Source organism: Mesitornis unicolor, unplaced genomic scaffold, assembly GCF_000695765.1.
Source record: "Mesitornis unicolor isolate BGI_N332 unplaced genomic scaffold, ASM69576v1 scaffold11513, whole genome shotgun sequence".
NCBI classification, from domain to species: domain Eukaryota; kingdom Metazoa; phylum Chordata; class Aves; order Mesitornithiformes; family Mesitornithidae; genus Mesitornis; species Mesitornis unicolor.
Window position 1 is genome coordinate 35,237 of NW_010175347.1, and position 14,688 is coordinate 49,924.

A 14,688-nucleotide genomic window follows, 5' to 3' on the forward strand; every position below is an offset into this window, starting at 1 on the left:
TGCTCTAGGATTAGAGATCTGCATAAAAACTTTTCAAAACTGCTCAGTTAACTTTTGATGATCTGAATGTTGCTTTTTACCTCTCACATCCAAAAAGAGGGACTGTACTTCAGAGGTATAAGGAGGTGCTTATTCTATACCGAGATTCATTTAAGAAGCTTCTTGGTTGGTTCGGAATCTTATCTGTTTATCTGTTAAACTTATCTGTTAAACTTATCTGTTAAACTCTTAGAGGTCTCACTGTGAGCAAAGCACAATGACCTCTAGCATTATGCTTGGTTAAAAAAAAATAAATTCTGATCAGCTTTTAAATAGAAGAATTACACTATATGGACATTATAATAGAAATAAAAATTATTTTTCCATTTTACATGTATTATCAGAGTTGAGATAACCCATTTGAAAATTTCGATGTGTTTTTTTCTGTGTTGGTTTTTTTGTGTATGTCTATATTTGCTTCTGTTTACTGTTCTTATTTCCACTTGTTATTACCTGCTGAGGCACTTTGTAGTTATTTTAACGTTAAGAGCTTTTGACCGTGATGTACCTTTCAAAATGACTTGTTTCTAACTATGTGTTTTCACACTGATGTAAGTCAAAGTAGTATCTTGAGTGTTGTCCTTCTGTTTGCCCTATGGAAGTTGATCTCGCAGGCTGTTCCTCTTCAGAGAGACTGCCTAGCAAATAGTGGAACAAAATGTATGAGAGAGAGAAGAAAAAAAACCAAAGATGATGCTTAGTTTTTACCCATTAAAACATGGGACGTTTTTTGTTGTTTTTTTGAAGGGACTTTTAAAACTGGGGCTGCTCTAAGGAATCTAGCTACTATACACAGAGCAGTTTCTTAGCTGAAGCTGCAGTATAGGTGTATGTTTGATTTAAAGCTGTTTACAGTCTGTCTGACTCTTAGGAGGAGGGCAGATATATTTTACCCTTCTTCTTGTCCTAAAGATTGTCTGCCTCAGAAATTCATCTGCTGTTGCTGTTTGAAGATTAAAATATTCTGTCTAGGTATCTTCAGACTTCACCTAGGATGAACAGAAGTGGAAAATGGTGAAATATCTCTATCTATTTCTTTGTTAATGCTCCACTGTCATCTTTATTTCTTACAAGTAAATTTCTGAGAACCTCCTGTCATGTTGCATATTGTAAATGAAATCACATTTGTTAAGCCAGTGATCAGTATAAATTCCAGATGGATATGTTTCCTTGTCTCAGCAATTACATATTTTAATTTAATTCTGGGGGAGGAAAAAAGCTATTGCTATTTAGCAAAAGTACAATGTAATCTTTAGTATTGTAGAAATGAACAGAAGGCTAACATTAATGGAAAACTGTGTCTCACCAGTGTGAGAACTCCTTTTTTTTTTTTTTCTTTTTTCCCCCTTAAATTGTATGTGAAATTCAAATCCAAGGCAGCCTCCACAGATTTGGCTGCATGTAACTGTTTAATGCAATTATTTCCATTATTCTTGTCTCTGTTTCTAACAGCTGTTTTTAAATGCTAACAATAAAGTGGCAGACAAGAGTGAGAAAGACCTTGCCAACAAATTACTGACAGAAATTAATGAGGACCAGGTACCTACCTAACCTGTATTTTGCTTCAATTGAAGTCAAGACACAATCACAGGAAAATTGATTCCTGTGCTTCACCTTAACCATACTCTTTAAACCTTCTGCAGCAAGATAAACTTGTGTTGCTGTACTTATCAGTATTTCTTGTCTCTGGAAAATATTTTTTCTGAATAACAGATAGAATTCAGTTCTATTAGTCTGCTTCAAATTGCAGATATTTGCAATAGATTGAGCCTCAGTTATGCTTCCTTTAAGGAAAAGGTGAAGTACATGAATGGAATACAAATAAATTCTATCGACCTGGTGGTGATTTTTCCTCCCTCCTCCTTTTCCTCTTTTTTGCGTCTTTGTCTCAGTACTGTGGTGTTTGGGATTCTGGGGCCTTGTTTGTGATTCTCAGTGGTTGTATTTGATGTCCTGATTCTGTACTTGTCATCAAGAACAGATGTTCACTAAACAATGGACAGGCTGAATCAGGGAGGTAGGAATAGCCTGTTACTTTAATTTTCCCAAAATATTGTGCAAAGTTTCAAATGTAAATTGTTGTATTAATTTTATAGTAGAGTTTTTTGTTCTGATTAAAAATGTAAAGAAATGCTAGATACAGGGTATGGTAATCTACAAATTGTGATTCTAATAGCTTTGACTTTTTTAGAAACTCAGTACAACACTAACCATAGGTAAATGTTTCTTCACATCTAACACCATCTTCTGATTTTTGACATTTCATTTTCAAAATGTCTGCTATGCATATAATATTTCAGAGGTGATGGAACAGTTGTTTGTTTGCACAGTTTTGCTAATTAGTTTTACTGATGGATGCAAAATAGCATTCCAACATTTTGTCCTTAAAACCACCATAGAAATATCAATATAAACAATAATTATTGGAAAAAACCCTCAAAAGATTACTTCATTTGGAAAAAAGAGATGTTGATCAATACAATGAGGCTATGGATGAGGCAGCCACCTTACTGTGACTACTTCTGTGTGTGTGTTGCATTGGCGTGTAGACACTTGGATAGAAAAGAAGGCACTTTATATGAACCGCAGATGCCAGATTGCCCAGCGGCACACACGTGCACTGTGAGAGGTTTCCCAATTTGTTTTCTTCCCTCCCTCTTGAGGTTGTCCATTTGCCGCATGAGGAAAATCTACCTGTTTGTCCATCAGAGTATTTGAGTGCAATGTGTGTTGTGAATGCTTCTCTCCTCTTGAAGTATGTGGCTAGTTCTCTGCTGTTCTGTAATTCCTTGTAGGCCTTGGAGTTATGAAATCTTGACTGGTGGGGACATGATTTTTGAAGCGTGTTAGCAAACTCTTGGTTTCCCTCCTAGCAGGAGGACACAGTATAGATTTTGGAGTTGAATTGACTTTGTGCATTTGTATGTAACTTCTGTACCTGCTACTTTCAGGTGTTGCAGGGACACCTAGACTGCTTGGCAGTGTCAACCATTCAAGCCCTCACAGCAGTAATGCACAAGTCTCCAGCTGCTAAGGTAACAGTATATATGCAGAGGTCTTGGATCTTGTTTCCAGTTAGTGTTTTTATCACAGTATCTTGATAAATCTTGCTAATAAAGATGAGGAGATTGTGGTCACATGTTCCTGCCAGAGAGGAATAGCTGATTAGCATCTCTTATCCCTTTTTATGGGTCTAATGGCTGGACACTGAGATGTCCTTTTGTCAGAACTGGAAGATCAGAGTTGGAACCTTCGTAACGGAGTACACTGTTACTTGTCCCATGAATATGCGGGGTAGAATTAATGGGTATTTGCAGGAATTTTCAAGGTGGAGTTTGTGTTATGGTTTTATCATGGCTTTAAACTAACCAGACAGTGTTGCTGTCCAAATGGTGATCTTGCTGTTCTCTTGCTCTTCCTTGGTAGTTATTCTTGCAGTTTGATAGATGCATACGTTGTGATTAGTTTGTGAATCTGACTGGAAGCTAAGCCCACAGAAGAATCATGTATTTATTCTGAGATTGAGTTCATTAGATTCTTTAACCTGTGGTTGAATGATTCCCTAGTCTTGGCACAGAGAAGGGGATGTAGCTGCACAGTGGAGGCTAAAGGAAGAGTGGGAGTAATCTGATTTGGTTGCTACTTGCAGTACAGTCTGAATGAGAAACAGCAGGGTCATTTATGCTCCTCCAGAGCATCACTCAGAGAGCTTATTTCTCCACTGACTGGAGGGGCTGGAAAGAGTTGTATATTGGAGGTAAAGACTGGCTGTGATTCACAAGGGGCAGTAAAGTTTTCAATTGTACTTCCACTGCAACATATGTAATTTGTCTTTCAATATTTACTTAAGCAATCGTCTCACTTCTACTGACAGATTAATCCTTTAAAGAAAAAAAAAAAAAGCTCCTTAATTTCAGTGCAGAATACAGCCAGGAGAAGAGTATCCATTCTGTATTATGTGCTGGCTGTTTGTTAGCTGAACCATAAATGGATGCTACAGTTTGGATTTTGCTGTTTGATTTTTTTTTTTTCCTTCTCATGTAAAATCGGTTTCTTTTCAGAAAAATTTCCTTGGAACACTTTTCTAATTTTTGAAGGATTTAGAATGGGTGGTTTTTAATTAAGCTGATCTAGGAAAATCTTTCACTCAAAAATCAATATCTGACCACTTCTAAATCTCATTGTAATCACTTCATTTCATGCTATAGTTTGCATTAAAAAACAAAGCTATTAGTATTTTGTCATGGATTAAACACTTTTATTATGCCAAAGCAATTCTTGTAAAGGTAATTATGAAAACATAACTTTGATCTTTTATTTGTTTCTTTACAGACTGCAGTGAGATACTTCTCATCTGCAGCATGCTAGAGATGGTACAATGGACATATTATCAAAAAGATATAAGAGCTTGTAAAACATTCTTGTGTTCTATGTCTAATGTTGTGTTAAATTAGAACCTGCTGCAGTAGATTAGCAGTTTTTGTCACTTTGTTAGTGAGACTGGTATTTTTATCCTCAGGAGGTCTTCAAGGAGAGAATTGGTTATGCACACATATATGAGGTACTAAAATCACTGGGTCAACCCTCACGGGAATTGCTGGAAGAACTCATGAATATGGTGAGATGTGCTTACTGTGAATGCTAAAATGCTTACATCTTTTCAACAGTATTTTAGCCCTATTGTATTGTGTTTCATGTCTGAGTTCTCTGCTGTTTTTCAGGCTGTTGAAGGTGACCACATGGCTGTTGGGCTGCTAGGCATTAGTAATGTTCAGCCCTTATTGCTGCTTATCCAGTGGCTTCCAGAACTAGAATCACATGACCTGCAGATTTTCATCTCAAATTGGTTGAGGCGAATCTGCTGTATTAACAGACAGAGTCGTGCCGCGTGCGTCAATGCGAACATGGTCATCCGTATCATTGAGACACTGCATTCCCACTCTGTGCTCCATTGTACTTGTGCAGAGAACCTGATTGCCCTTCTGGGCTCTTTGGGGAGCCAGTCCATGGGCTCAGAAGAACTGCTTCAACTAATACGGCTGCTGAGAACTGAGGAACCAAAACGAGCTCACCCTTATGTTGTTCCAGTGATGCGAGCCATTCTAGCAATGGCCCGGAAGCAGGGCATGGCTAGTGCCTTGCAGTATTTCAACTTGTACCACAGCATGGCTGGAATTGCTGTTCCATCAATTCATAAGTGGCCTGGCTCTGCATTTTCTTTCAACGCTTGGCTCTGCCTTGACCAGGACCAGGTGGACCCTAGCACAACTAGCAAAAGTGGCAAGAGGAAGCAACTCTATAGGTATAGTTACTATGAATTCTTCAGCAGTACAAATCTAGGTCATCTGTTCCCTGTGGCATATGGTACCATATGACATGTATTTCTGCTTATCATCATAGAATGCAATATGTAGTGCTTAGTTTGTGCAAGGGAGCAGTTTCATGTGTCTCCAAAGCCAAGCTGTGTTACAGAAATTAGCACATTATAATATTTCTTGTCTACAGTTCCAGTATCCGTAACTTCAAATTGTTTTAAGGTTCATAGCTTAAACAAACAAACCAAAAAACAAAACCAAAAACCATTACCCCACACCAGAGGAGAACAAGATCAAGAAGCCGCTGTTTCTTGTAAAGGTAATGAAATCTGTTTTCTATATGAAAGCATAATGAAAAGGCCACCTTCGATTGTCTAAATAGCAGACATTGACATGGATGATTCTGGGTATAATTTATCTTTCTGCGTACTAGTATTCAGCAGCAAACAAAATGCAGAATGGGGGAATAATAGTTGAAGAATCTCTCGATCCCTTCAGTCCATTTTACTGCACTGCAGTTTCAAGGTCGGGAGATGTTGAAGAATGTAATCCTTGTTTTAACAGAATTAGTAATTTCCAAACCCCAGTGTCTTAGAGTGTTACTTCTGTTTATTAATAACCGTGGTGGCAGGTGGAGTCCACTTGTGGCTGTCCTATGTATCTGAATAGCACAGTCCTGATGAAGGTTGCCATGTGATGAGCTGGCACAGCAGTGTTTCCAGAGTTTGTCAGTGTGTCCCACTAAAGATCTTAGGTAGACTGGTTCTAGAAAACTGGGGTGGAGTTGCATTACAAAGTAAAAAAGCTGTAATTGGATTTCAATGTGATGCTATTATTCCAATAGCTGACTGATTTTCTATAATTTTATGTACAATTTTGAAGACATTATTCTACTGGGTTTGACAAAAAGTAATTGTGGTCTTTTTGTGGGTAAATGAAAGGCATATTTCTTATAGAAAACAAAGTGTATTAAGCAGTACAGTGTCCATTTTGTTCAGTTAGCTTTTAACATCTTTCAGGCAACTTTATGATTTCACGCTCACTTCTTCAGCAAAAAACAGTTCCAAGAACAATTTGCTATCCTCATCAGCAATGAAGGTTTTACCATTCATGGTGTTTTCTAAAGAACAAAACAAATGGTAGTCTGGTAGTGCCAGGTCTGGTGAATATGGTGGATGCGGTAACACATTCCATATAAACTGCAGCAATTTTTGACAAGTGACCAAACTTGTATGTGATCTAGTGTTACCGTGGAGAAACGCAACACCTTTGGGATTCACCAGTTCTAGATGCTTCTGTTTGATGGTGTCATTTAATTTATCCAGTTGATAACACTACATGTCCAAATGAATATTTTGGTTCCTTGTAAGCAATGCAAAATACACACCACCTTTGAAATCTCACCAGACTGACAGCATCACCTTCTTTTGGTGAATGTCTGCTTTTGAAGTGCTTTGAGCTGGTTTATCATGCTTGCGCCATAATCTTTTTAGTTCGTCATTGTTGTAGATGATCCATTTGTCATTGCCTGTTATCATAAGTTTCAAAAATGGATCGTTTTCTTCACCTTTCAAGAGACAATCACAGATGTCAACACACTTAGTGAGATTAATTTCTTTGAGCTCCTGTGGTACCCAAATACCAAGCTTCCTAATGTATCCAAGTTGTTTTAAATGTTTTTCAACACTTGATTTCATTGTGTTAAGTTTATCAGCAATCTCTCGTGTCATTAAATGCCAATTGATTTCGGTCAATGCCTTTATTTTGTCTTTATCAGTTTTGATGGGCCTTCCTGAGCATGGTGCATCTTTAACATAAAAATCTCCAGAATGAAGTTTACTAAACCAGTTCTGACAGTGCTGTAGTTTTAAGACATCTTCATCATACACATCACACAGCTTGTATGAGCTTGCACAACCTTTTTTCCTTTTTGGAAGTGATGCAGCAAAATATGACAGAAATGTTCTTTTTGATGTTCCATTTTGAAATTGATGGCAAATAAATAATTGTTAATGAAATAAACAAGCTTTCTAAAACAAGCTTTAACTATCAGCTGTCAAGTTACATAATGAATTTGCAGTTTAAAATTATATTAGTTACATTTCAAGACGTGTGTGTCCATCTGTTAAAAAAAAAAAACCTCAGTTACTTTTTGGCCAACTCAGTTGTTTTGGGAAGCTAAAACAGTAGTACACTGAAATTAATACAAAATAGAGGAAATGTTTAAAATTCCTGTTTTGGATTGAAATGTTAAGCACACAACTGAATGAAAAGAATTAAAAATTGATCCAGCTATGTTTTACAGTGCTAAATTGTAAGGCAGCTTACATCTATTGAGGTTGTCTATAGTATTCATGCTCTGTGTGTATTTGTGTTTTGTATTGATAGATGCAGATATTTGATAGTACAGTAGTTAATGCATCCACTTGGAATAATGATGCCTAAGGTTGTGTAGCAGGTTTTGATAGCAGTTCACAGTTTATGTATAATTTTTTGTATTCAAGTGTTTAAAAAATGAAAGGTTTCTCAAGGCAAACCTGTGCTTGCAGGGCTTGTTTATAGGTAGCTCCTTTCAGCTGATTTTCTTCATTATGTGAATGAAGAAACTACGTTTACATTTTGCACTAAAGTAAGATTCTTGCTGATAGACATGTATTAAAAAAAAATCATGAATGACACATTGTCTCATTGAACAGTATTAATGCAGATTTGTCTATAAAATTAAAGATCAAGCTTTCTGCATTTTCTAGAAGTTATTCCATGTGCTGTTTTGGTCTGTTAAATAAATTAAATCTCTGTATACAATGCTATGACTTGAAACAAGGGAAATGAAGAAAACTTATCTACAGACTGTGACAGTAATGTCACAAATCTGCATGCAAAATATTGGCAGCTTTTCCAGGGACTGATGGACTCAAATTAATTGATAGAAAACAACATAGCTTGCAGGCAAGTCTCTTCTTTATTACAATATTGTAGATTCCAGAGACTACAGAAGGCAGTGCTTTAACAGAATCAGCTTAACGTGGGTGAAACTGAAGCATTGCTTGTTGGGATCAAGGTTACGTTTCCATTTAAAAGATGGATGGCTACAAGCTTCTTTGAGAGCTTGGGTAGGAAGGCTCTGCAGAGGGATCTGGACAGGCTGAATTGATGGGCTGAGGCCAATTGTATGAGCTTCAACAAGGCCCAAGTGCTGGTCCTGTGCTTCTGTCACAACAATCCCATGCAGTGCTACACGCTTTGGGGTGAGTGACTGGATAGCTACCCATTGGAAAAGAACTTGGAGATATTGGTCAACGACTGAATATGAGGCAGCAGTGGGCCCAGGTGTCCAAGAAGACCCATAGTATCCTGGCTTCTATCACAAATAGTGTGACCAGCAGGAGTAGGGAAGTGATTGTCCTCCTGTACTGAGCACTGGTAAGGCTGCACCTCAAATACTGTGTTCAGTTTTGGGCCCCTCACTACAAGAAAGATATTGAGGTGCTGGAGTGTGTCCAGAGAAGAGCAGTGAAGGTGGTGAAGGGTTTAGAGCACAAGCCTTATGAGGGACTGAGGGAACCTGGGGTTGTTTAGCCTGGAGAAAAGGATGCTGAGGAGAGACCTTATGGCTCTCAACAACTACCTGCAAGGAGATTGTAGCAAGATGGGTGTAGGTCCCTTCTCTTAAGCGATAGGAGGAGAGGAAATGGCCTCAAGTTGCACCAGGGGAGTTTTAGATTAGATATTAGGAAAATTCTTTTCACTGAAAGGGTTGTCAAGCATTCGAACAGGCTGCCCAGGGAAGTGGTGGAGTCACCATCCTTGGAGGTATTAAAAGACGTTTAGATGTGGTGCTTAGGTACATGGTTTAGTAGTGGACTTTGCAGTGTTAGGTTAATGGTTGGACTTGATCTTAAAGGTCTTTTCCAACCTAAATGATTTGGTGATTCCTTCTAGATCATCTTTTGGCCTGTGTGTCCTTGGGGTCCATTCCATGAGGCAGTTCTTCATCTTGATTTTTTTTTTCTTTTGAATGAAAGTAAGAGCTACTCAGATAATATTGGACCAGTGTCAAACAGCTGAAGTTGGTTCTTTCCTTAATAAATGTACTGTTAGATGATTTCCAAGAGTTTTGATGAAGTAAGTCCTTGATTTTGTGTTTTGTTGTCTTTTTTTTGTAGCTTTTTTACAGGAAGTGGTATGGGTTTTGAAGCATTTATTACATGCTCTGGGGTACTGGTGGTTGCAGTTTGCACGAAGAGGGAATATGCAACAGTGATGCTTCCTGATCATTGTTTTTTTGACTCTCTCTGGGTAAGATTTCATACTGAAAAACACTTTGTTTAGGATAGTACTGTTAGCTCAGAAGTCAGGGGTTTTTTGTTGTTGTTTTACAAATGGTCTGTTCTATCATATATAAATAATCTGTTGCATAAGAGCAGATCTGATATCAAATAATGCAAGCAATTGCCGTGTGGATTAGTGGTTGATTGAGCTAAATTATGCTTATGTTATTAGGCATTTGTTATTGATAAGCTGACTACAGAATTGTGCTTAGAAATTTTTTTTAGCATACTTTTTGTATATTCAGTTATAACAAGCATAGGTGGCCATGGTGCAATGGGAATGAATAAAATGTGCTATTGTATTTTGCCTTGCCCTTTACTGTTCTCATACGTATGGACTGATTTGCATTATCATGAAAGTGCTGTATCTGTTTCCCTTCAAAAACTTGTTTACATGTAAACTGCTTTAAAATGGAAGCAGCTGATAGGTTGTCTTATCTTCTTGTTGGTGCTTTGGATTTGTTTTAAGTGGTTTCCTCAGGAGATTGGTAGAGATGAAGTTAAATATTTCCATACAGTCATTTCACTGCTTTTTTAATAGTGACTTAATTATTTTATATTGCTTAACCAGCACAATGTAACTATTGTTCACATGCCTGGAAAGAGGCCCTTTGGTCAGAGCCTTGTGTACATTTACGTCAATGGACAGCAGAAGGCCTCTGCCCCACTTCGATTCCCTGCCATGAATGAAGTAAGTTCACCTTCTGAATCGTATTCCTTTTGTGATGAGCTCTCATATAACCTAGTTAGCATTTTGAATTTGGAAATTGTGTAAGAGTTTAAGATAGCTTAGCCTATTGCTAGTAAGCTTCTGTTCTACTTTGGACAGTGTCCAGAGTATCAATTTTAAGTATAATCATAACTTGTCATAACCAAATAACTTACCTAGTCATCTCACTTTAAAAAAACGAAACAGAAAAACCCAGATTGGCTTAATTTGATTGTGGGGTTTTCCCAAACACAATTGCCTGAGCATACTGACATAATTTATGATGAGAAAGCCATAATAAATCACACCTCTGCCAGTAGGATTGGTGTGACAGCATGCGATGAGGAATATTCCCTGTTTTCAGCAGTAACTTTTTTTACCTGTATTTTCTGTGTGTTCCTTAATATGCTAATTCTATACCTGCTTTATCTGAATAAACATGCAGTCCATCTAACCATGTTGAATATGTGCACATTTTAAAAAACCACACTAGCCATCAAAATGAATCTGTCATGTTTTCTTTCTAAGCATTGTCCATTTTTTTTGTGGAACAAATTGAATTTAAACTGAGCTATAACACTGAACATTCTTTCCTCTTTCCTAAGTCCTAATATGATATTTGTTAAATATGTAGAGCAAACATTTAAAATTGGACACAGTCATAGTAAAATCAGTGTAACACTTAAAAAATCAGAGTAAATGTAATTTCCATTGCAAGATAAAACTCTGGCTTTTGACCCATTTGTAGAATAAGCACTATGAATATAAAGGAAACTAAAAGTAGGGCGGGTAAACTTCCTACAAGAGCATCTGTTTGAGTGGAATAACTGATACGAGAAATGTACAGTAGGAGATATGCTGGGCTAGTATTTTGAGTTATAATCCAGAAGATGAATGTTTAGCAGGTTATCTGGAGCACCATCCATCCTGGCTTTGCTCCTGCTAGAAGTAAGACAAGAGCTGAGGTGACCAAATTGGAGATAGGTCATTCTCTGCTGTTGTGGAAAGTATATTTTTTTTTTTTCTTTTGGCTTACTATTCTGATTTTTCTTTTCCAGGCATGCCAGAAATTTGCTTTTGGGTTAATTTATTTAGTTCAGGTTTGCCAGATTTGTGTTCAGGTTTACTTTGTAAACTGTGAAACAATATTAAATTTTACACTATGTGTTTTGTTTTCTTTCTTCCATGTGCGACACTCCAGTCTTTTACTTATTGCTGCATTGGTTCAGCTGGTCAAAGGACAACAACTCCTCCTCCATCTCAGATACCAGACCCGCCTTTTTCCTCCCCTATTATGCCCCACCGGACATCACTTGGGGGCATTCTCTCTACAGGAAGTTGGGGTGGGATGCTTGGAAAACCAGAGCTCATCACAAAGATAATTTCAGCAGGGACTCAGGACAGTGAATGGGGATGTCCAACATCTTTGGAGGGCCAACTTGGATCTGTTATCATCTTTCATGAAGCACTACAGCCTCCTCAGGTGAAAGCATTATATTTAGCAGGTGAGTGGTGATTGTACTGGTTTTAGTGAAATAAAAGGGATGAGTTATGGACAAGACCGCACTGAGCTTTGCTCTACACAGACACATAATGACAAAATTACAATCCAGAAGAGCTGCAGAGCTGACCTAAGTGAAAGTGCCTTATAACAAATAAGCTTACAGTGGGATTTTAAGTATTTTATGAAGTTTTATTTAAAATGTTACGTTTGCATAAGCTCATCTGTTTATGATATGTACAGACCTGCCAAAATAAAAATGTTAGATAGCATTTTAACTTGTTAGTTCATAATTTTTGCTATTGTTTGCCTACGTGTAAGTTTACAGTTGAGACTCTTTAAAATATTGCCCTTGTTTTGATAGGCCACTATTTATTCTTCAGGATTTTTCCACAAGAATCAATTAACAATTAAGGGCTCATTAAAAAAAATCTGGTAAGCTATGTCTTACCATTCAAAGTGTTAACGTATTAAGTTTCATAGTGAATTGAGGTTGTTAGAGACTAGCATAAAAATACTTCCGTCATTTAAAGGAAGTCTTTTGTATTACTAAACAAAAGTATCTTGAAGATTACTCTTCTAGACATTTGGGTTTGATAACAGAGATTGGTGACAAATATGAGATAGGTATTTGTAGAAACAGAAACATTAGAGCTGTTTAAATACATTAAAAAAATCTTTGTGTAGTTTAGCTTTTTATCAAGAACATATTTCTTTTTAAGCAGACCCTATGGAATGAATTATTTAAGTCATAGTGGTTACTACAAAGCATGTCTCAAATAGGCATGGTTCAGAGTGTCCTATTTGTTTTTGCAACAAAGTGTAGTAGTATAAAATTTGTGAAGATCAACCTTACTATCCTGTGGACTCCTAAATATATCTGTTATAAATGTATAATATTATATATACTCTTTTTTAATAGGTCCAAACTGTTTAACTCCATGGAAGTCTCAAGAAGCTGAAGTAGCAGATCTCCCCAGTAAGGTACTGCTTCATTATACACCAAAGGTATGAAACAATACATAATTTCTGTGTTACACAGTGTGCAGTAATTTCAGAATATGTTCTAGATGGTTGTTTTTTTTCTTTTGCTTTGTTATTGCTGTTTCATAGAACAGCATAGAAAGCATGCTAGCTTTATGCTGTGGTAATTATGGGAAGATAAGGAGCAGTGAGAGCTTTCCTTAACTGTAGCCTTGTGCAGAGATAGTAAATCTTGTTCTTGTTTGGCAAAAGGGCAGAATTATCTTGTGCAATTGTGAATGTCAAATCTAATATAGCATAAATTATGTTTCTGGAGTTTCAGATTGTTTCAGTACTTCAACACCATTGCACCAACTTCTTGGAACACATTATGCATCATTCAGAAATCTTATGTGTTCAAAGATCTGTGACTAGTTTCCTAAATTATAATGGAGCCTCTTCATTTCTTTAACAGGCCTGCAGAAATCCAATTTGTCTTGACCTGTCCGCAAATCTTTTACATGGAAGACTAACTGGAAACAAAGTTGTGAACTGGGACATCAAGGTAAGTGCATACTGAAGAAGCAGAACCTGATGTAAATATGACAGAGTTTCTATAAGTTCACCTAACTTTTGAAATGCCAGAAGTTATAATAATGTGAACAACATTTAGCACACATAACATGTTTTTGTAATGAGAATTAATGGGCTAATGCTGTAGCTGGAGTAGTATTACATTTATTGAGAACTTTCAAGTACTACTGCTCCTGATGTCATAGATAATGCATTGAGATATTTTTTGGTAGCTGAGTCCTTTTCATAATGTGTCCAATACATGTTGTGTATTGAAAGCATTTTATCATCTTTAGGGGATTCTGTCATGGTTTTCTTGCCATCTTAAACTCTGTATTAAGATTAGTAGGGTTACGTTTAATGCTTGTGACTTTTGCTGCGTTAATCGTCTTTTAATAATGTTACTGAATTGCCTACTAATTTCAGCAAAAAACAAGGTGTGGAGTTTAAATATTACAATAATCTAGCATTTTTTTAAAGAGATAAGTTAATCTAATTATCTTTTGGTTTGGGGTTGGTGGGACTATATGATCTCACAGTCCAAAAGCCTCATTTCAGAGAAACACCAAATATTCAATAAAGGTATTTTTTTATCTCCACTATACACTAATTGTCCAATATCTTTTTACCTTGTTGTTGGATACACTGAGATATCTGATTCTTACAGGCTATGCAGATAATCTTTATTTAACTTTTGCTAGCAGTTGTAATCACAGCACTACTGCTATACTAGTATTGGAACTTGAAATGTAATGTTTTCTGGCTAAACCTGTTTTTAGATTCCTGTTCAAACATTCTATTGTAGATAAACTGTATTTTGGATTTTTGTTTGTTTTCTTAACCAACACAGAGTCTTTATGTCCTTCTGGTTAATCAGTTAATTTCTTAGTCACTGACAGTCAAATCTGACTTTATACTATAGAATTAAAACTCACTATTTTGTTAACTCAGCACTGCCAACGAGATTTAGATTGGTGGTTTAGGTTTTTAGTGCTCCGCAAACAGAATACCATTTAGGCAAGTTACGCTTCCATTAGATGTTTTCTGTTTAAAATAGCGAATGATCTTCTACTTGCTAGTTCATGGAAAGGAGGAAGAGTCCATGAAATGCACACCAGCTTAATAAATAACTTTGCGTACCTGTGTGCTTATTTGTTCTCTGATATCTAACACATTAATATCAGAAATCAAAGTCAAGCTTAGCTCTGCGCATGAGGAAAACAAGTTACTTGCAGCATCAGAGTTTGATCCAGAAAC

At 36.8% G+C, this 14,688-nt stretch overlaps 1 protein-coding gene across 1 annotated transcript in view; it reads left to right on the plus strand.

Annotated features, from left to right (window-relative positions):
• The window catches only part of NBEAL1 (neurobeachin-like 1), a gene marked incomplete at both ends in the record, with an annotated part of 55,769 nt that overhangs the window by 16,955 nt on the left and 24,126 nt on the right, over positions 1 to 14,688 (plus strand). Inside the window, 9 exons of the mRNA XM_010181353.1 lie at positions 1,492 to 1,578; positions 2,991 to 3,074; positions 4,559 to 4,657; positions 4,761 to 5,341; positions 9,521 to 9,653; positions 10,257 to 10,376; positions 11,596 to 11,899; positions 12,818 to 12,903; positions 13,334 to 13,423. Of these exons, the coding sequence (XP_010179655.1) occupies positions 1,492 to 1,578; positions 2,991 to 3,074; positions 4,559 to 4,657; positions 4,761 to 5,341; positions 9,521 to 9,653; positions 10,257 to 10,376; positions 11,596 to 11,899; positions 12,818 to 12,903; positions 13,334 to 13,423 (1,584 nt within the window). The remainder of the gene's footprint in view (positions 1 to 1,491; positions 1,579 to 2,990; positions 3,075 to 4,558; positions 4,658 to 4,760; positions 5,342 to 9,520; positions 9,654 to 10,256; positions 10,377 to 11,595; positions 11,900 to 12,817; positions 12,904 to 13,333; positions 13,424 to 14,688) is intronic.